The sequence below is a fragment of the Exophiala xenobiotica genome, assembly GCF_000835505.1.
Source record: "Exophiala xenobiotica strain CBS 118157 unplaced genomic scaffold supercont1.6, whole genome shotgun sequence".
NCBI lineage: Eukaryota > Fungi > Ascomycota > Eurotiomycetes > Chaetothyriales > Herpotrichiellaceae > Exophiala > Exophiala xenobiotica.
In genome coordinates, this window is record NW_013562489.1 from 750,895 (window position 1) to 772,341 (window position 21,447).

The 21,447-nt window shown below is 51.7% G+C and overlaps 5 protein-coding genes across 5 annotated transcripts; 4 read left to right on the plus strand and 1 right to left on the minus strand.

Moving 5' to 3' along the window:
* Nucleotides 1–2,342: 2,342 nt before the first annotated feature.
* Nucleotides 2,343–8,282, plus strand: PV05_09586 (uncharacterized protein; the record flags this gene model as incomplete). The annotated part of the gene is made up of 1 exon (XM_013455929.1): nt 2,343–8,282. The coding sequence occupies one exon, from the start codon at nt 2,343–2,345 to the stop codon at nt 8,280–8,282; it is 5,940 nt and encodes a 1,979-aa protein (XP_013311383.1).
* Nucleotides 8,283–9,660: 1,378 nt separating this feature from the next.
* PV05_09587 (uncharacterized protein) lies at nt 9,661–12,186 on the plus strand (the record flags this gene model as incomplete). Its single annotated transcript, XM_013455930.1, has 14 exons — nt 9,661–9,689; nt 9,738–10,047; nt 10,101–10,192; nt 10,243–10,411; nt 10,507–10,602; nt 10,657–11,080; nt 11,128–11,152; nt 11,204–11,279; nt 11,327–11,487; nt 11,538–11,634; nt 11,692–11,874; nt 11,925–11,963; nt 12,018–12,092; nt 12,148–12,186. 14 exons carry the CDS (start codon nt 9,661–9,663, stop codon nt 12,184–12,186), a joined length of 1,815 nt encoding a protein of 604 aa, XP_013311384.1.
* A 992-nt stretch (nt 12,187–13,178) lies between these two features.
* On the plus strand, nt 13,179–15,418 carry PV05_09588 (uncharacterized protein). Its single transcript, XM_013455931.1, has 2 exons — nt 13,179–13,834; nt 13,892–15,418. The coding sequence occupies exons 1-2, from the start codon at nt 13,692–13,694 to the stop codon at nt 14,994–14,996; spliced, it is 1,248 nt and encodes a 415-aa protein (XP_013311385.1). The 5' UTR covers nt 13,179–13,691; the 3' UTR covers nt 14,997–15,418.
* Nucleotides 15,419–15,786: 368 nt separating this feature from the next.
* PV05_09589 (uncharacterized protein) lies at nt 15,787–16,561 on the plus strand (the record flags this gene model as incomplete). Its single annotated transcript, XM_013455932.1, has 2 exons — nt 15,787–16,252; nt 16,275–16,561. The coding sequence occupies 2 exons, from the start codon at nt 15,787–15,789 to the stop codon at nt 16,559–16,561; spliced, it is 753 nt and encodes a 250-aa protein (XP_013311386.1).
* A 1,643-nt stretch (nt 16,562–18,204) lies between these two features.
* PV05_09590 (uncharacterized protein) lies at nt 18,205–20,862 on the minus strand (the record flags this gene model as incomplete). The annotated part of the gene is made up of 1 exon (XM_013455933.1): nt 18,205–20,862. The coding sequence occupies one exon, from the start codon at nt 20,860–20,862 to the stop codon at nt 18,205–18,207; it is 2,658 nt and encodes an 885-aa protein (XP_013311387.1).
* Between the last annotated feature and the right edge of the window lie 585 nt (nt 20,863–21,447).

Here is a 21,447-nt window from a genome sequence, read left to right on the forward strand (position 1 = left end):
TTGGGTGAAAGGCAGCATCGTCTATCCCAGGCGTGAGGCGGGTCGTTCGTGAGTCAAGGAGTTGAATAATGATTGTCGAGTCCAAAACCATCGTCGATCACCATACCCGTACGTGCTGTACTTACCTTGAGCACGCTTGAACCCTTGTTCCCCACACTGACGCTGAAAATCTCTCGATGCTTCTCCAATGCCGGGGATACAAGACAGAGTAGACCACCACAGAGTCAGCAATTGTCTTTCCCGGATGGGCCTGAACAGGGAACTGCCTCGCGTGCTGTGGAACACGAGATGCTAGGCTTGAACGAGTACCATGTGTATAGTGGTTTTCAATTTTTAGGAGGGCCTCCTTTTAGCCCAGGTTTCTTACTCGTATTCGAAGTCATGGATCATTCTTCCTGCGTTGGTGTTGCTACATTGGAACCTAAAGATCATCGACCGGCCCAAGGCCAAAACGCGGCCAAAACCCAAGACGGGGACAAAGATAGGCTGCATTCTTAGCCCGTGCAGACCACGAGCTTCTCTTGCATACCGGAATGGAGTAGTGCTCGGTGCAGTAGTGCGGCCTTGGAAGGGTGAGGTGATTGGCGCCCTCCTTTTTCAAGCCGAACAGGCGGGTCAGCTGAGCATTGAGCCTGCAATTCATGAGTGTCGTTGTGGACGTTTCGGCCACTGTTCCAGTAGCCCAGGATAGCATTGAAAAGTTCTGCGGCTGAGAAAAGGAGCATCGGGAGACAGGGAAGAAGGGAAAAATTATTGTTGATCTTTGAGTTATGGGTGTCATTATCTGTTTTCTGCCCGTCACATGAAGGTCTCAAATGGCAAGAAACAGGGGGGAATACCTCTGGCCGTTTACCGAGAGACGGCGCGTCATTTGCAGGGTAACTTCCTAACACAACCTCGACGCATCAGTCTTGTTGGAGGGATGCAGATGGTGTGCATTTTGGTGGTGCAGCCTGGGAGAATTCACAATCTTTGGGACTGTAAGCAGCCTTATTGGCCCGGCATTGCTGACTGCTTGTTTCATCCAACGTCTGAAGCGCTCTGTGCACAATAAGAAACCTGGCGCACGGTGTCTCTGATGGCCACGGCGCTTGGTCAGGGCCACGGCATCCGCAGTCGACAGCCAAGGGGCTTCAGTACAACCACACTTGAATTGTGCTTCTCTTGATGTCGTGAGGTGTGTGTGCGAACGTAATAATATGCACAAAGACCCATCCTCTTCCCGCTGCCAGACGGGTAGTGCTGGCATTTGTTTGTAGCCGAACCACCTTCAAGGGACGGAAGTGGAGAGGACATGATGTTTACGGTGCGTCAGCACAACGGTGATAGGATTAACGGTAGGGCCAGCACTGGGGATGCAGGAGATGCAGGAGATGGACATGATGGATGGACGCTGCGGATTAACAAGCCTTTCCTGCATGGCCATGCAAGAACTGGCTCCGAGAAGAGACGGTATTGGAGGACGAGGAACAAGCGTCAAATGGAGTTTGTGCTGGATTCTTTCTTTACGAGTAGGAGGTGCTAGGTGCCGAGCAGAGCAGGAAATCGTTATTGGTGGAAAGCGAGAAGTAGGTGCAGCTTAGTTGATGAGGATCACAGAGGAGCAGGGGCTGGTGCGCACGCATCCAAAGGCTTTGGCTTCCTTTTGCTTTGAAAGCAAGAAGCAGCCAGCAGACGCAGACACTTTGACTGATGCCCCACTAAGTTACAGGACGTGCTGGGCGCAGGCATAGGCGCAGTTTTCCATACCAGCATTACTCGTAGCTGCCACTGCTCAGGCCACGGCCTCTATTGGACCCCTTCTTGACTCGCTCGACTCGCCTGCTTTACCTACCAGGTATCTTACGCTTTGCCGACAAAGAAAATAGTTACAACAACACCCTCCCTTCTCCCGTCTCCGCTATTCACTCTCCTGCGATTTCAATAATACCACTTGCCGACTACGCCATCCATTCGCTGACGATACTTTCCTTCTCTCAAAACTCTTCATGGTCCCTATGTAGACCTCTGCTCGTCTCTGTCCACAATCACAAGCCCTCGTGGCCCCTCGCCCGGGTCTCGTCCTCTCGTCGAACATCGATCCCGCTTTTCTTTTCTTTCCTCGCTCGCTTTCTGACAACATATTGAAAGAGTCAGAGATACTCTCCGGGTGTTACTACATCTACTGCTCGCTAGCAAGAGATTTGGACCAGTCGATGCGGAAGATGTCAACGTACTAAGGGACTTTTTGACTCCCGTCGTGGGTCAATAAGTCTCTGAGTCCGCCGCCGGTCCTTTCAAGCTCGCCTCCGCGGTCTGCTTGATTTCTGACTCCCTTTAACGGAAGGAGAAGAGCAGGAGTAATGGCAGAAGATGGCTCTTCATCGCAATACCTGGAGCCACCAAATATCACTGCCATCAAGAGCGATGCAGGCTTCGGAGGCGAATTGACTCGCCATCTCATGGAGAGATCCTTCAGTCAAGACATTCAAGCAGGCACTCAAGACTTGAAAGAGGCGGCTGAGCAGACACGAAACATCATACTCGATCTCAGCTTGGATGGCCACGTGCGATGGGTCAGCCCGTCCTGGACGGACGTCGTTGGCACGGAACTCGACGCTGTTCGAGGGCATAAGATCTCCGAGTTCATTTCCGACAATCCGGATGTCTTCGACGCGGCTATAGAAGCTTTGAAGTCCAATGATTCCAAAAGCCTTTACATCAAGTTCGCTGTCAAGATTGGCACGTCCTCGGACATGGCATTGATGCTGCCAACAGAGGATGGTCGAGAACCAACCGAGGACAATGTCGAAACCGACGAGTCAGGAAAAGCCACCCTTGAGCTGGAAGGGCAAGGCATTATGGTATATGACAGGTCATCTGGTGGAGAATCACACTCTATGTGGATGTTACAGCCCGCACAGGAGCCCATACGCATCGAAATCGCGCTTCCACAGGCCTTAGTCGAAACACTCGGTATTGGTGCTGAGATACTGGCAAAATATCTCACCGAACTAGCAGAGGCTGGGGCTAACGATCCTGGAAATCATCCACCCCCTCTGCCCGTTCTTTGTCGGGTTTGCGAGCGCTCAATCGTCCCCTGGTGGTTCGAGAAACATTCGGATCTCTGCGTGCAGGAACACCGTGCTGAGCTGGACGTCCAGATGATACAAGAAAATTTGTCAGAGCATCGCAACTCCATTGTCAAAGTTTTGGACGCCTTCGAAGCTCGTCAAGGACGCAGTTCCGGCGAGAGCTCTCCGGCTCAACCACCTGCACCTGAATACAAAGGCTTGCCAATAGGTCCGTCCCCCGTTCAGTCGTCAGCTGTCTCATCAGCCTCAGGCTCGCACACTGCAAGTCCGGTAAGATCCAGCAGTCCGTCTACGGCAGGGCTAGGTCATTCTCGTGCTCGATCATTTGTGGTCCGCCGCCCCTTGGTACGTATTGTCGAGCTGATCCTCGATCTCTGCGACACAGCCATGGAGATCAATGTGCCTTCCATCAAGGACAGTAAAAACAACACCGACGAAGACTTCAGATCCCAGTCACCACAGTCCGAGTCCCGAATATCCCAAGTCATGCAATGGCAGGCTCCCATTAGCTTGGAGAATGAGCCTGGCTTGGCTGCCCTTAGTGCCGATACCGAAAAGCTGGCCCGTGCCAAGGTCGACGCTGTCCGTCGCCATCAGTATGTTCTCGAGTACTCAGAGCGCATTCGACAAGAATACATGGCCGAAGTTGATGCCTGTATCAGTGAGGCACTGATCAAAGCCGAACGGGCAGCCGCAGGAGAATCAATCTCTTCCAGTGAAAGTGACTCTGAAACAGAGCCTGCACTTGAGGGTATTATCGAGAGCCTCAGTGAAGATGAGGAGCCCACTCCCGTGGCTACAGAGTCAGAACATGGCCGAACTGCGTCTTATGTGGGCTTGCGCTCAATGGCTTCGGCCCTTCGAAATCCTAGAGACATTGCGTACATTGCTATGAAAGACCAAAGACGCTCTTCGTCACAGGCGGTTTCGACAGGTTCAAGCAGTCCCATCGAATGTCCAACCCCCAAATCTCATAAGAGCAACCTCATATCACAGCCGCAGCCACAGCCGGTTACAAACAGGCGGTCAGTTTATGTCGAAGATCCCAATGATAGCGACAGCAGTCTACCGTCCTCTTCTGTGTTGTCTAATAACTGGAGATCAGAATCTCCTGCGTCTGTATCAGAACATGGCCGATCCGCTCATTCGCGAGACCGAAAGAGACGAAGTCTGCACATTCATGGTCTCAATTCGGCTTCTCCCCACCGTCAGCAATCGCCCGGAAGGTACCCGCCTCCTCCATCATCGCCCCTACGCATAACGAAGGCAAGGATTCCTAGTGGCGAAATCGCTCAGTCACCTGTTGTGTCTCCGTTACTGACGGCTGGCGAGTATATGCCTCAAGCTTCTGGCTCGCTGGTGCACAGAAGACAATCCTCAATGCATTCTTCCGACAAGACACCTTCTTCCCCTCGCCTGAACTCCATCAGCCATCCCCAACAACGTGCTCAGCCTCCCTCTATCAAAGACTTTGAGGTGATTAAACCCATTAGCAGAGGCGCCTTTGGTAGCGTATATCTGGCCAAGAAGAAGATTACTGGCGAATACTTTGCCATCAAAGTGCTGCGAAAGTCGGACATGGTTGCGAAAAATCAAGTCACCAATGTCAAAGCTGAACGCGCCATCATGATGTGGCAAGGCGAGAGTGACTTTGTGGCCAAGCTGTACTGGACTTTTTCGAGCAAAGACTATCTGTACTTGGTTATGGAGTACCTCAATGGTGGTGACTGCGCTTCTCTTGTCAAAATCCTGGGCGGCTTAAGCGAAGACTGGGCCAAGAAGTATATCGCAGAGGTGGTCCTGGGAGTTGAGCATCTGCACAGCCGAGGGATTGTCCATCGCGATCTGAAACCTGATAACCTCCTCATTGACACCAAAGGTCATCTGAAGCTCACCGACTTTGGTCTCTCACGAATGGGTCTCATCGGCCGCCAAAAACGCGCTCTCAAGCAGCCCGATGAACCCGCCCCTGACCTACTGAAGCAAGGCCCATTCACACAATCTGGGTCTGGCTCCGGATCCAACCCTGCTTCAAGATCAGCATCTTTCGATTATGAAGGACCGCACTCACCTGCAACAACTCCTCTCATGACACCTGCTCTCGCTGGTGGTCTGGACCAGCCGTCCTACTTCAGTTTGAATAGAGAGAGCTCACTTAGTAGGGAGCTATCATGGAGTCGTTCAGGACTACGTAGCGACAGTGGCAGTGGTTCAAGCTTTGATCTTCATCATCTCTTCAAAAAACTGGGTGTGCAAGAGGGCAGCGACGTGTCTCCTCAGGCGATTCCTCGTACGCATCCTCAGGAGGAAGAATCCTACAGCGTGGGAAGCGCGTCGCCGGACCTCTTTCCTCTGTCTCAGTCAATGAGTAATATTTCCCAACCTCCTCCACCGCCAGCCTCTTCTCAAGTACTCCCGCCACTGTTTGACAACGAGGAGAGTGGTCGGCGGTTCGTGGGCACTCCGGACTATCTAGCACCAGAAACCATCAACGGCACTGGTCAAGATGAAATGTGTGATTGGTGGGCACTTGGGTGTATCATGTTCGAGTTTCTCTACGGCTTTCCACCTTTCAATGCTGAGAGCACTGAAGAGGTGTTTGACAACATCCTGCACAGAAGAATCGCCTGGCCGGAGCACGAGGAGCTTGAAGTCAGCCCCGAGGCGAAAGACCTCATAAACAAACTAATACAGTTGGATCCTGCCGATCGTCTTGGAGCTAACAAAGACGAAAAATATCCAAGTGGAGGAGCAGAAATTCAAGCTCATCCGTGGTTTGCCGACATCAACTGGGACAGTCTACTGGAGGATGAGGCTCAATTCATTCCCAATCCGGAGCATCCTGAAGACACCGAGTATTTCGATGCTCGGGGAGCTACCCTATCATCATTCCCAGAAGAACTCGAAGACCAAGTGTCTCCGTCTGGCACCACTCCGAATGGATCTGAATATTCGAACCGTCCACATGACGCCCTCTTCCGAGTCAGGACTCAAGCAGCGTCGTCTAAACGAGGCCTGATGCCTCTTCATATTCCTCCTCACGTCGCTCGAGATTCTCGGAGTCGGAGACTGAGTGAGCCGGTTATTGCTGATGATTTTGGTAATTTCACCTTCAAGAATCTACCAGTCTTGGAGAGAGCAAACAAGGACATCGTGGAGAAAATGAGAAAGGAAGCAATGCAAGCTCAAGCACGAGGGTATTCGCAATCGCAGGCCATCTCTGCCACTAACAGCCCTGCACTGGGGTCCCCTGCTCCCTCTTTAGAGGGCAGTCCCATGATGCCCATGCCCGTGAAACGGGCTTTGTCTATCAGCAAGGGGCACAGGCCAGGTTCGCCATCCAGCCTAGGCGGCACTTCTAACTCCTCGCCCAGCAGACCATCTCAGCCTTCTTCGCCACTGTTGGTTCAGTTCTCAGCAGCACAGCATCATGAACGAAGAAAGACTTCTGGATCATCCCAAGGCAGCAGCTCTCTGAACCCCGGAAGCTTTTTCGACATACCTCATGACGCTATCCGACAGGGAGCCCAGGCTGCATCTTCGCCGATCAAAACGGCTCGTGCGCCTACACTGTCCCCAGCCAAAACCATGAACCCGCCTCAGCGGCAGTCTAGTGTTACCGGACGAACCCGGTCACAAACCGTGGGCTCACAGGAAAGCGATGGGCAAGCTGCGCGTGAGAGTTTCATTCCGGGTCACTATAAACGCAAAAGTCAGCTATTGGTCCGCGATATCAGCCCATCATCCTCGGATAATGAATCCGCTCAAGCGAAAGCATTGCTCAAGGTGCAACGCCGCAGGCAAAGCTCCAGGAGATTGTCTCAAATCAATTTTCTTGAAGGCCCTGTCTATCGCCCCCTGGATGTCTTGATCTGCGAAGATCATCCGGTATCTCGCATGGTCATGGAAAGACTACTGGAAAAGCTTCGTTGTCGAACTGTGACGGCTTCCAATGGTCCAGATGCTCTCCGCTTGGCTGTGAGCCAAATACAATTCGACATCATCTTCACGGAGTTCAAGTTGCCGCTCATTAATGGGGTGGATGTTGCGCGAATGATTCGAGACACCAAGAGTGCCAATACTCATACGCCAATCGTTTGCATTACGGGCTATCTCAAGGATCTGCCCGAAGTTCATCACTTTAATACCCTCATGCAGAAGCCACCAACTTCACAGAAGTTGTCCGAGATGCTTTGCAAGTATTGCGCGTGGAAACCGCCATCCAAGGATTTCAAGCTTTCAGCTCCACTCAGCATTCCGCCCATCAGTACAAGAGTGGACCCTGCTCACATGCAAGACAGCCCGAGCTCAGTGGCATCCAGCCTGGCGCCAACGATGCCAGAGTCATCATACAAAGGATCCGCTCGAGAGGACTCCATCGGTAGTGGCGGGTTCTTCAGCGATTTGGAATCCTTCAAGAGCGATGACATTCCTGTCATCGTGTCCCGAGCTGCTACTGATGAATGGGCCAAGGGCGGACTAGGCATTTCCGATGATATCGTTATCGGCCAAAAGCCCTACGTACAAAGCGGCTTCCCTCACCTCGTCCATACCGAGTCTGCTCCCGCTAGCGCTCATGCCGAGGAGCCCCCTGGATATGGACTTCGCACTCCGCGCCGCCAGGAGTCTTCGGATGCTGTCAAGCAGAAGCGCGATAGGTTGGAGAAGAATATGCAGAATCCTATTGGAGCAGCTGAAGAGGGTGACGATGAGGACGAGGAACTTGGAGATGTACAAGTACGCGCTCGATCACCCCTTGGCAGGACTGCACGACCGACTTCGAAGCTTGGGATCGAAATGATGCGTACCAATAGTCGTGGAAGTGTGATTTCCATGAACGACGACAAAGCCACGGAACCTGACATGTTGAGGAAATCCCTCGAGATCCTGGAGGAACAGATGGAGAACATGTTTATTGCTGAGGAGCCGTCTCCGGCTGTCGTGATGGCAAGTCAACCGCGCAAGAGCCTGGACAGGACCAGTTCCTTTCATTCTCACCCCGAACAAGATGCCAACCAACGCTTAAGCCATGGCCAACTCACGCCACCCGTCATCTTTCCTCAAAAGCCTGGAACTCAGGTGGCGGAGATTGAATCTGACGCAGATGTGACGCCGGTACCGACAAGGACCATCGATATGGAGGAAGAACCTACACCAAAACCAATCAGAAGCCCTCTCGGATCACATTCAACGCATTCCTTGAGATGATCCGATTCATTCCCTTTTTTTCATGTACACACGACGACTTCTTTATTTCACAAAATTTGCTTGCACGACAGAACCCGAATTTCTTTTGTTCCTGATTTGCAAGGCGCTGGAGGCGAGACCACCACGGGTGTTACTGCTGGGGTATGCAAATGTGCACCAATGTATTTGATTTATCGGGTGTTGATGGAGTGTGAAAGCATGCTTTGGTTCATGCTGGAAAGGAAAACAGCTGCTTACAAAGTTGGGATCTTTCTGCTCGTGCTGATGCTCTCACCAGAAGGAACTTGCATTTCTCCGCTTCTGTCTGCGGACGTTTGCGGCTTTCACTTCCCTGTACATTCTTTGTTGGTGGAAGATTCGAAGCTTTCTCAAGCAGTCTCAAGCGCATTTCAGGCGTCACGTCAATTCGGCATCCACCGCGCATATCTGGGGCTGAAACTTGGGAGGCTCAGTGATATTGAAATTGTCTGGCGCGAGTAGAGAGAATTTCCACAACCTAATAAACGAGCTACACGGCAGGGGAAATTTTCAGATGCCTGATAATCCTTATCTTGCATGTTGTGACAACGTTACCTTTCCTTTGGTTATCACCGTCTACCTCGTTATTGGGTACTATGCGTCCCCTGGCTCAAGTCGCAGGAGCTAGAGTGCGGTAATATGTTTCCTCCATCGACCGGTTGTTATTTGCAGGAACAACAGGTGATGGAGCACCCCGAGACCCAACTTCACCGCATGAACTTGGGTGGATGATGGTGGCGTGCCGATTTCGTCGGGACAAAGTCTTGGCATCATTGCCATTAGATATCACGTGGACGCTGAGACGAGTTGAGAAAAAGACCAATTTCAAAACAATCTTCTTCCATTTCGCAAGGCTTGGAAGTGTCAAGCATCATCGGGGCCCGCCTTGTATTATTGTAAAAGCCGTGAAGCTTCCTGGGCTTCGGTCTTGTAATGCGCCACGCCAACCAGGTTTTTGCCGAAAGTGAGCCGTTCGGCTACAGGAGAGCTCAAATGGAGTCACTCTACGGAGTACCTCGTACAAAATGCAACTCTCCACATGAAACGTCCCACGTTCTTCACGACGATCAATGGATCAGCCGAATTCCACTTCGGATCTGTGTGCGCTGTTGCTTGAAGAGGTCGGCCTTTTCGAGTTGGGCGGAAGACTCGGCCTCGTACGATGGATTGCGGTTGCAACCCTAGACGCACCTGAATTTTGCGACCAGATGATGGCCAGGTAGGGGCGAGTGATCTCGGAGTGACATATGTCGTGTGCTCCTCTCCCGTCTTTTCTGAGTTCTTTCCTTTTCAATGCCGATATTCTGGATTGTTTGCCTGTAGCCATTCGGTACCGCAGCGTCAAGCACAATTTACAATAATGGGGATGGACGACTTCAATGCCTCTCAGTATGGCTTCATCAGCCCGTGACATATGGGTCTCCACTGACTGAGCAGGGTACATGGAGAAGTGAAACAAGACACCAATCCTTCGGAGCAGATTACCAACGAAGCCGTCGTCCGACCCATGAAGATCGATCCCAAGTCTCTTCCTACCGTCGACAAAGATGTTATCGCAGAGCACAAGCCAGCGGATACCGTTAGCGACACCGAGAAGGACGCAACACCGGAGGGCGAGGAACCCACCGAGCGAGAGAAAAGGACATTAAGACATGTGGGCGAGAGTCTGCCTTTCTCGACATTCTTGGTTGCTTTTGTCGAACTCTGCGAGCGCTTCACGTACTATGGGTGTCAGGGTATCTTCCAAGTGCGCATCGCCTGGCGTGATTGAGAAGCAGTCGTAACTAACGCAAATCCCAGAATTACGTACAAAGACCTTTGGATGGCTCCGAGGGACGAGGAGCTCTGGGAATGGGCCATCAGGGAGCCACGGGTCTGACGACCTTCTTCAAGTGAGATTTCGTTGAGGCGGCCTTCATCCTACAAACCTAACGAGTGATAGCTTCTTCTGCTACGTGACTCCAATACTTGGCGCCATTGTTGCAGACCAATACACCGGCAAATACAAGGCTATTCTTTACTTCTCCATCGTCTATCTTGTCGGCCTCCTTACTCTCTGGACGACAGCATTGCCGACCTCATTGCATAATGGCGCTGGGCTGGGTGGCTTCGTATGTGTTCTCTACCTGAAAAGACTGTGCCGTTCAAGCACTTGTCTTGGTCCCTGCTCCCGTCGATACCGGTGCTATTTTCTGACGATCTACAGATTGCCGCCATCATTGTCATCGGAATTGGCACCGGCGGTATCAAGTCAAACGTGGCGCCTCTCATTGCTGATCAGTACAAGAGACGTAAAATGGCTGTGAGTACCACTTATTGTAGGCATCGAACAAGGGAGATTCCTGATACGGGACAGATCATGACCACTCCCAAGGGTGAACGAGTCATCGTTGATCCCTCGGTGACCATTCAGAGAATCTACATGATTTTCTACACCTGCATCAACGTTGGAGCGCTGTCACTTCTGGCGACACCATATATGGAGCGAGATATCGGATTCTGGTCGGCCTTCCTACTGTGTTTCTGCATGTTTTGTGCAGGCACTACTATTCTTATCTTGGGAAGGAAGATCTACGTCGTCCGTCCACCACAAGGATCCATCATCACGGACGCGTTCAAATGTGTTTGGCTGATGATCAAGCACCGGGATCAAGATGCGCCAAAGCCCTCTTGGTTGGCTGAGCACGGCATACAGAAGACCGTGCCGTGGAATGATCATTTCATCGATGAGTTGAAGAGGGCTCTTGTTGCTTGCCGCGTCTTCATCATCTACCCTATCTGTAAGTTGTTATGGGCAGTAGAGCAAAGTCGAGGCTGACTTGAAAAGACTGGTGTGTTTATGGGCAATTCAGGTACGTCGGCAGCGACATTTTCTCTCCAGCAGCGCACTCTGACCATTGTAGCGGCAACTTCGTCACCCAAGCGGGTCAAATGAAGGGACATGGTATTCCGAATGACCTTATGCAAAACTTTGATCCTGTAAGTCCTAGAGTCTGGAAGATACGACAGAGTTTGACAAGCATGAGATTGCTATTATCGTCTTCGTCCCGATCCTCGATCGCTTAGTCTATCCTCTTTTGCGGAAGATGCGCGTCCCATTCCCGCCTATCAATCGGATAGTCCTTGGGTTCTGGGTGGCGTCGCTTGCCATGGCGTATGCTGCTATCGTGCAGCATCTGATTTACGTGTATGAAGCCGAGAGACCATTGAGAAAGGTCAATTGCTGACAAAAAGCAGTTCCGGTCCGTGTTATGATCAACCACTATGCGACGCCTCGGTCCTCGATGGAGTTGCGCAAGGTAATAACATTCACATCGCCATCCAGACTCCAGCGGTAAGAGACGACATGCATTTTTTGCCCAAGACATGACCGTGCTGATTGCCACGACAGTATATGCTTATCGGTATTTCGGAGATCTTCGCATCAGTCACTGGCCTCGAATACGCGTATACTAAGGCACCACCAAGCATGAAGAGCTTTGTTCAAGCGATGTATCTCCTCACGAACGCTTTCGGATCCGCTCTGGGTGAGGCCTTGACCCCAGTGGCATACGATCCTGCTATTCTGTGGATGGTAAGTTATTTTTCGATGAAGAGCGTCGTGTCCTGACAGCGGCACCTCAGTTTGTTGGCTTATGCGGTGCATCATTCGGCGCGGGCTGTGTAAGTTCTTCTTTCTCGAGTAACTCTGACGGACTGATATTGACGCTGACGCAGCTCATCTGGATCCTGTTCCACCATCTCAATGCCCAGGAAGAGGAGATGAATGCATTGGAATCCGACCTGGAGGAGGTATGTGTTGGAACCCCACCATAAGACGTCCCACTGGACTGACTCGATTTTACAGGAGGGAGGATATCGCAAAGGTTCAAAAGTCACTTATTAAACGTGGTTGCGCACTGGATCAGGTGCTGGACGGAGTTATAGCGGCAGACCATGGGCGAGATGAGAAAGCGACTGATGGAATAGGGCAAACGCAGTGGCTGGCTACGGTTGTATAGCTACTCCGTACCTGTATGGAGTATGGAAGAGGGTCAGACGATGATGAGCTGGTGCACAGAACAAGCACGTGTAAGGGAAGGTCAATGCTTAATTTTCTTGGGTGCTTCACGGTGCTTGTAATTGCGGTTCTCGTGTTCAGGTGAGGGGACTGGTGTGGCAAATGGTTCGGTAACGGGCGAGAACGACAGCAGGTTTGGTTGTCACCTGTCGTTACATAGCGTAGGTCTGAAATAGCAACGCTCGTGTGATCTGCACAGCGGAACTCCAGTTGAGCTATAAACCACCGCAGATAATTGAGGAGCTTGCATATGGTCTTGTGATGCCTCCATGGCCGATGCGGGCAAGCGAGAAACTGGGCCGCCGCAGCAGCAGGGCACACCAAGACGAGAGGCGCAAACTCCAAGTCGAGCGACGATGTGATTCGCGAAGACGACTGCGAGTTTGTGCGGAGCAAGAGGAGGATCGGGTGGTCGCTCTGGCACACGGCCGAGGTGTTGAATCTGCTGCGAGTACGAGTACCGTAGATTCACCCTGCGTGATGGGACAGTTGTCCAGATCGTCGACATCATTATTCTTGTTATCACTCCGTACAGGATTGGGTTCTTTCGGAGAGGGAATTGACTGGATTGTGGTTCTTTGGTTGATCCGTCGTCTTCCGCCGATATGGTTTCTACGAGTATGGGATAAGCCTTTTGTTAGCGGGGCGGGATGGCCTGAGTACTGTACCTTAGGTAGCTTAGCAGTCATGGGTTCAACTAGGCTTGACTCGTAGCTAGAATCTACAGGCTGTTCCTGCTTTCCTCCCCGCCTGGTGCACCTAAAACTCAACATTAACTCGGCCTAGTGAGCCTAGGCCAAAGTCTCACCAGTCATCAACTCCTCCCGTACCTCGTACCAGCCTCTGCTTCTTCCACTTGGTCTCCGTCTGCTCTTTCCTTCCACTCTGAGAGACTGCGCTCATCTCTATTCTTCGCCCATTCCTCCTCGTGTCTTCATTTTCAATTCTCCTAGAAAGGGAAATCTCTCCAATTCCTCCGTCTCACCCTACGATCAAGTCGACCTATAGCGCGGTCCGATCTAACCAATCCTCTCCCACGCCATCCACTCCCTGAATCAGGTTTCGATCCCTTGAAACATCCAGCGCACCGGACTTCGTCACCTCGAAGAATCCAGGCCCACGCCTGAATCGATCCTAATCTCGCCCCCTGCTGCTCTCCTCATCATCATCACTTTTGAACATATCACGTCCTCGGCACATGTCTCTGGTGGATTGAGATTAGGAGACCAGAGCTGCCGCTGCGACTTTTAATGCTGCCGTCAGCGCCAATCCAGCCGTCTTCGAGAAGTTCCTGATTACGGGCGCTGTGTCCGTGTAAGCTCTCAGCTAAGATGGCTACCTCGACATCATCAGTAGGATCCTCTCCAACCGCCTCACCTACGGGCAATCCGGGCAACAATGGAGGAAATGGGCCTAGTTCGCCACTTCTCTTCTTCGTCGCTCTAGGCTTTGGCGTGGTCTTCACGAATCTATGGTGAGCCTGAAGAGGCATCTTACCCGCGTGTCATTATGAATTAATTGTTGGTGTCAGGATTATCGTCGGCGTCAAATACTGTTTCCGATATAACCAGCGGAATCGACAGCGCATGAATGGGGAAGATCCTGACGCAGTTGACCTCGGCGCCATGCCTCGCCAACATCGTCGCAGGCGCGAAAAGAAGCTCATGACAATGGATGAGGTCAATGAAAAATTCCCTCTGACAAAATACAAGACGTGGCGATCCAATCGGGCGGATGAAGGACTACCCACTGCTGGAGGCATCAATACCGCATCAAGGCCTGCCAGTATACACAATCAGCCGCGCGAGTCAAAGGACAGCAGTGAAGCAGCAGAATTGACTCAAACACACACCGTTTCCACCATCGCCGAAGAGGAAACGAGTCAAGAGCATGCTACACCTGAGATTATCGCTGAGAAGAGTCGCCCTGACACTCGGCCAGCGACCCCGTCGCGGCCAAAGTCAGCACAGTCAACCACTCACGACACTCCTATACAAAAGGTCACCTCTCATGATGACGAAGATGACGACGAACAGATCCAAAATGCCGTTCCCGCCGAACAACTACCCGACCCTGGAGATGCTTGTGCTATTTGCCTGGACACCATCGAAGATGATGACGACATCCGCGGTCTACAATGTGGTCACGCCTTCCATGCATCTTGCGTCGACCCTTGGTTGACATCAAGACGTGCTTGCTGTCCCCTTTGCAAGGCCGATTACTATGTTCCCAAGCCTCGACCTGAAGCTGTCAATAGCGAAGGCTTGAGCAGGGCTGGGACAAACCCAGATGTACAGCAACCTCCGACGGCGTTCTCAATCATCGGCAATGGTCGTGCTGGTAGAAGACCTGCTATGGTCCTTCCGGGACGGTTCATGAGCATTGTCTATCATGATCGTGATCGACATGGTTTCCCGCTTGTCGTGAGAGCTGAGCGAAGAGGTCAGCGAGCACAAAACCAACAGAGAGAATCAAATCGTGATACCGAGGCACCACTTCAACCTCAAACTTCGAGCTGGAGGTCGCGATTACCAGGTTTTCGCATACCCGGGCGTGGCCGGCCAGCTCAAATCCAAGACAATTCGGCAGCGCCGGATGTCCAGCCAACGCCTTCACAGCTCGAAGCTGGCAGGTAGTTTTTATCCCACAAGTGATGATGAAGATGACGTGATTATGAAATTACTTGTTGATGGGGTCGTCGGTTTCAAGAGCAAGCATTGAATTTTCCTGCCCACCAAGATTGGATAAGGGGCCACTGAGGACAGGTCACGCACGGCGTTGAACGTGGTCTAGTTGTCCGCTTAATGCACAACAGCGGATAGTGTGGACTGGCTCCTCTGGGCGAAAATATCGTATCACACATGGATACCTGTACGAGGATATACTTGTAAATTCTGCCGTAAGGCATCGCAAAGATCTCGGATATCGATTGCCAGCCTCTGCATTCCCTGCACCATGTCTGAGTGTAAATCTCCCACCTCCCTGTGGATTATGATCTGCCCATCTAGTTTCAGTCCACTGATCGATCCCTCTTCCGTCGGCTGTTACTATGGTTGCCATCATCATAGTCGACACTGTTCCGGGTCGACAGTGCAGTATCGGGCACTCGTAGGCACTCGTGTGAAGACATGAGAAATTACTTCCTGGAAACATGTTCGAGTGTCACTCTCCATGATATCTGTTATATCTGTAGATCGATGTGACAAAGGCATACCCCTGCGTTTGATGAGTGGCTCCTATCACCCTGATATGTCACCATGACGCTTGCAAGGACGATGCTGGCCAGGTATAAATCCTCTGGTCTCCTGCATCTCCCTCCATCCAGTACACATCACTTGTTTCGAAAGCAGAAGACATTTCAAACCATCCTTAGAAGGAAACCAAACTTACAGCTTTCCCTGCCGTATCTATTACCAGATATCCAGCATGTCAAGTCACGGCCGAAACGGCTTACCTCGTGGCCGCGACTCTGACGACAGAGAAGGCCAAGATCAACCTCAACCTCAACGACCGAATGCGTTCCAAAATCCACTGAACAGAATCGCCGAGCCTGACTTCGATCTCTTCTGGTATCTTCGGCCAGGACGACCAGAACGTGGCAGGAACCCACGTCGCGGCGCGAGAAGAAGAAGAAGAAGTCCCAGTACGCGCAGCGAGAGTTGCAGTACATGTTGTTCCGGCTGTAGTTCAGACGGGGAAGGCGCCGAGTGGAGCGATGATGATGGTGATGCTGATTGGGAGGAGGGGAATATTTTGCCGCGTGCCGATAGACATGCACGTCGGCGAGGGACACGAGGATTGCATGGACTGCCCACATGGGCACGCGAGAACAGTGACACTGACAGTGGCAGTGACCATGAGGGTGATAAGCCCTTGATGATCGTGGACCTGGGTGACTTACAGCATTCTGGCAGTGGAGGCCGGGCCGCTGACGGTGAAGTTGGAGTGGATGGAGGAGGACGACGACCAAGAGGAGCGCGGCCTGTCCGAGATATCTGGCAACGTGCCTTTGCAGCAAGAGGGCTCGGCAGGAGAAGAAGATGTCAAGGCAGAGCGAGAGGAGAGAGTTGTAGTACCTGTGGCAGTGACGAAGAAAGTGACATCGACCGTGAGTATGGGGTCAGCGGACCCTATCCCGGCGGTCGTAGGCGGGGATCTAGGCAGCCACGACAAGGTGACGGAGACGGAGACGGAGAGGTGAGAGCTGAAGGAGAATTGGAAGGCGTGCAGGCTGGAGTAGGACCAGCGGGTGACTGGGCAGATGGGCGCAGACGTGGTCCTGGGCGGCAGAACCGTGGTCTGGATATGGGCATGCGAAGACGCTTTCCTGGCTTTGACATGGAGGTTGCGCCCGGTGTGCATGTGACGATGAATGTGCGGCGTGGTTGACGAGTGCGATCTTATTGTGAAAGGTGAAAAGTCTCTGGTAGGCCTGCCTTGCCGTGGAGTCGACGAGGTCGACTATCAGCAGGAGAGCCATTCTTCGGTGGAGCGCTCACGCCTTGCGCGCTTGAGCCGTATGGTCCACCGTTCAGCATATACAAACACCTACCGAGACTGGAACAAACCACCAGCCCATTCATTGATCGATGAGCTCCTATGTTGATGGCAACGCTATTCAGCCACGAATACCGAGACATCCTTGTCTTTCCTGGTATCACTTGGGCCGGGCTGGTTATGGCAACCTTGACCTACTATACCTTCTCTTTTTCGATACGGAGTACCCAAGTACCATATGTATCGGAGATCCTGGGAGAGCTGTGGAGAGCCTTGCCATGCATTGTCGATCTGAAGGTTCCGACCACTCAGAGATGTGGAAAGAACCTAGACGACACGATGGGATGGATGTTCTTGGAAGCAGCTGAGCTCTGTTGACTCGATGGGACGTTTCACAATCTACCACAACAGCTGCAGTTCAATCTCCTTTTTCACTTCTGTTTTCGGCTGTCGAGCTCAAGGATACTATTCCTAAATACAAATTTGCTTTCAATACTTCTGCCACCATCAACAACAAAAGCTCAACTGAAAATCACAATTCCTTAGTTGCGCGCAATTCTTGAAAGCCCAGCAGAATGATAACAATCATATCATCCTGTGCCAACAACCTGTCAAAATCCAGCAAGCGAACAGCTCAATAGTTCCCAAATATCAACAGGCAGGCAGATCCCTTTTCTCTGCCAGCCCTCCAGCCATACCACCGCCCCTCTCCATTCCTTGCAAAGACTCATTCTGCGACTGCGTTGACTTTCCTTCCACAAAATCCTGTTCCTGCACAAATACCCCGTCCTGATGATTGACGATTTTCAAGCATGCGCCATCCCAGTATCCGTTTCCCCTTATTTTCCAGCCTCGTTGCCTGAGTAGCAAAATTCTTCGATTTTTCTGAATCTTCTTCCGAATCCATTGTTCTTCTCATCCATCCGGCCTCGCCGTCGCCGAACTTTCTTTCAATCCTGCTCCCCTATTCCAACCTCAGTGCCCGAAGTGGCATTGTCAACATTTTCGATTTCTAGATCATAGCAGGAGACACTAATTCAACGAGTCTCGGCCCTTGCAATGATAAGGTGAAGCTGAACTCTGTGGAGGTATGTGGCGGACTCTTTGTCAAATGGCCCGTGCCGAATAAAATCGTACAATGAAGAAAGCGTTTGACACGGAGAAGAAGGCGCCAGACGCCAGTACCGCGCAAAAAAGCAAATCCCAGCTCTCATGCTGGTGTAATAGAGCCAGGTAAAATCGTAATAGTCATTCGCCGTTCATCGTTCGCCGCAGGAAAGCACTTGCAAAAGAACTTCATCTGGAACATTCAGAATGTGGTGATGGGGATCGTAAGGGTGATGGTGTCTAACGGTTCAGACGGTATTTGGCGTACGCAATCCCAGCATACATTATGAGCGCCGCAATGACTGGAGATTTCAGGCCAACAACGACGGAGGCGGTGGTGATGCCAGCGAGGACTCTCGTGAGACAGCGACCGACTGGAACGAAGGTAGGACTAGTCTGGACTCGTTCCTTGGGAAACTCGATGATGTGCTCCGAATTTTCGACTGCGATTTCGAAGTCCTTCTCGCGGGACTTTTCAACAGACTTCTCAACAAGTTCCTTGAATGACTCGTCAAGGATCTCCTCCACAACTTCTTCGCCGATCATTTCGAAGGCCTTCGCGACAGGCGGTGAATTCACAAGAGATTCGGTCTCCACCTCAACTGTCACCGTATTGACTTCGTCATTAGCGATTCCTGTACCAGAAATGACAACCTCTTCAGTGACTACTTCTTTGAATGTGTCGCCTTTTGGAGTTTGGTCGTCTAGCAGAGTCGACTCGTCTTCGATGGTGTTCTCAACCGGCACCGGGAACGATGTGGAAACAGTGTCTCGGTCAGGTGGAGCCTGAAGAGCTGACCAAACAAAGACATGGCCCAAAGTGTTCTCCTCTGCACCGCTGGCAGTGCGGGCTTGGGTTTCTTTTGCAGTAATATCGCCAGCAATCAAGACTTCTTCGACTGGGTTGCATGGCTCCTCTTTCGTAATGATGATTAAGCTATCTTCGGTATCGGAGACAGCACCTTGCCCAATAGCATCACCAGCATCGGAGACTGCATTGTGCTTGACAATTGGGGTCTCTTCAGCGAGGTCCTCGTCCTCGCTCAGCAGCCAGTTCTCGGCAAGAGCTGCAGCAAGGTAGTCAGAAGCATCTCCGGGGTCGAAAAGACTGTCCATATCGGATGCGTCGTCCACCTGGTGTTGCTCATCGTTGCAACATGCGTTGCCATGAGGAACAGCGGCTTCGATCTCAACATCCTCCCCATGCAGTCGTGGTTGGTCAGGAGAGATAACGAACGCAAGACCCAGGGAATGATCTGGCTCAGTGCTGATCGGCAGTGGAACATGTGGAGGTTTGGTTGTTGTTTCGTCCGTAGTATCGATAAACGCTTCGGTTGCGCAATCAGTGGGTGATTCGAAGGGGACGTCAACCAGTGCTCCCATTTCAAGCTCGATATGGGCTTCAGTTTCGGTATCAAATAACGAATCGACAGCAACAACTTCTTCATCGCCGTTCGGTGGCGCATGGTCTGGAGAGAAAACAAAGACATGACCGAGGGTATAGTCAGAGTCGTGTTTGGTGAATGGAGAAGCGCCCAGGGTCTCAGTCGTGGCAACGATTACAGAATGGACAGATGGCTCAACTTCACGCACTTTGAGGTTTTCCAGTTTGATGTCCGATGCAGACACAACATCATGCTCCACGGAGGCTTCGGTTTCGGTCTTGGGTGCTACTTCTGCTTGAACAACCTCCTCGTCGCCGTTAGCTGGCGCTTGATCAGGAGAGAACACGAACACATGACCGAGAGTGTATTCCTCGGTTGCGCTAGTGAACGCAGAAGGAGCTGCAGGCTCAGTTGAAGATTGGAGGCCAGACGAAGCAGAGGGATCGACCGTCATGTCAGTAGGCACTTGCTCGTCAATCTCGACCGGTTGTTCAGCTGCAACATCTCCTTCGTCGCCGTTGGGTGGAGCATGGTCCGGTGACCAGACGAAGACATGGCCTAGGGTGTACTCATTCTCGGTGGCGCTCTCAGCTGGTCCATATCCACATTCTTGGACCCCGGTCTGTTGCAAATGATCTTGCTCGAGAGTAGCAGGCTTAACTGCGACTTGTTCTGATGTCTCAGGTTCAATCTTCTCTTGTTCGCTAAGGTATTCAGCAATGTGTCCTGCAACCGCTGAGACTTCTCCTGCTTGTGTTTTGACCACATCCTCCTTGATCAATGAAGTGGCCTCTTGAGGATTGGTCGGGGTGGAGCAGGTTTCGCTAGAGCCATCGTCTTTTGATGTTTTTGGGTTCGAACCGAAGGTGAACAGATTTGACAGGCTTCCTTGTGATGGCGCAAAGGTGATTTCGCCACTTTCAGGGGACCCGATCGAGACCATGGGTTGCACCTGATCGAGAAAGCCGGGAGCTTTGTTGGTACCTGTTGCATCGCTTGCTCCAGTAGGACTCGGGGCAGTCACTTGATTGTTGAGCAATTCATGACGGCCCTCAGGCGCTTCATCACCAGCAGCGTTGTCTGGCAATGCAAGCAAGTTATTTCCATTGACCGATGTGGTGAGACCATGAGATGTGGTCATTGCTTGGAATTGACCGCCGGCGTCTTCACCAACAGCGTAGACACGCACAGGGCTCGAACCAATATGATGAGCATGATCTCGCACAAACATATCTGGACGCTTGTAGGCAAGGTCAATCATTGATTTCAACTTGGCGCGCCAGTCCTGGATTTGCATGCGCGCTTGTTGATTTTTCGCACGCTCGCAAGCTTTCTCGACTTGTTTGAGATACTGAAGCAGTTTCTGCATGTTGTCCTCGAAGATGTTCCTAGCAACAGTCTCCTTTAGAGGCATGGTCGGCATCTTCTTGAGTTTGCCCGGAAGGGTTGTCACAAGTTGTTCGGTGTGAGTACGGAGGCCCTCGATGTAGGGGATGAGGTCTGGTTTGTCCATGTTGGTCGCGTGAGTTTGAACAATTCTGGAGCTACTGTGGTTGATCAACGTGGATAACAGAACAGTATCAAGTTTGGAAGCTTACTTGAGTGGTTATGAATCGTGGGCAAGATCTACGGTTGATATTAGGGGCACTTTGCGGATTGAGCAGGAAACATGTGGGAGAAAGGAATCAGGGAGGATAGGGAAAGAAGATATACAGATGAAAACAGCTGCCTTGACGCGTAGTTCACATCGGTGAATATGTACATGTTGGCAGTGCAACGCTGGCATAGTCGTGTACATAAACCTCAAAGTGGTGCTGGTGGTAAGTGCAGTATTCACAGGGGACATCTTCACAAATCGGTCGTGAAGGTACCCTACCGAGCAGGGCAGTCGTGTCCATACGGAGAACTACCTTTCTGCCATGCAGTCAAGCAGGCATAGGCGGCAGCGACTTGGGCGAAGATCGCAGGCGTGTTGTATAGTGAATATGGTGCACCGAGCGTGGAGGCGCATGTTGAGGTGCCATGCCTGCTGCAGGTTCAACACAGTTCAGATAGAAGATGGTTGCAATTGCATCCTCGAAGAAGAGGCAATGTGATG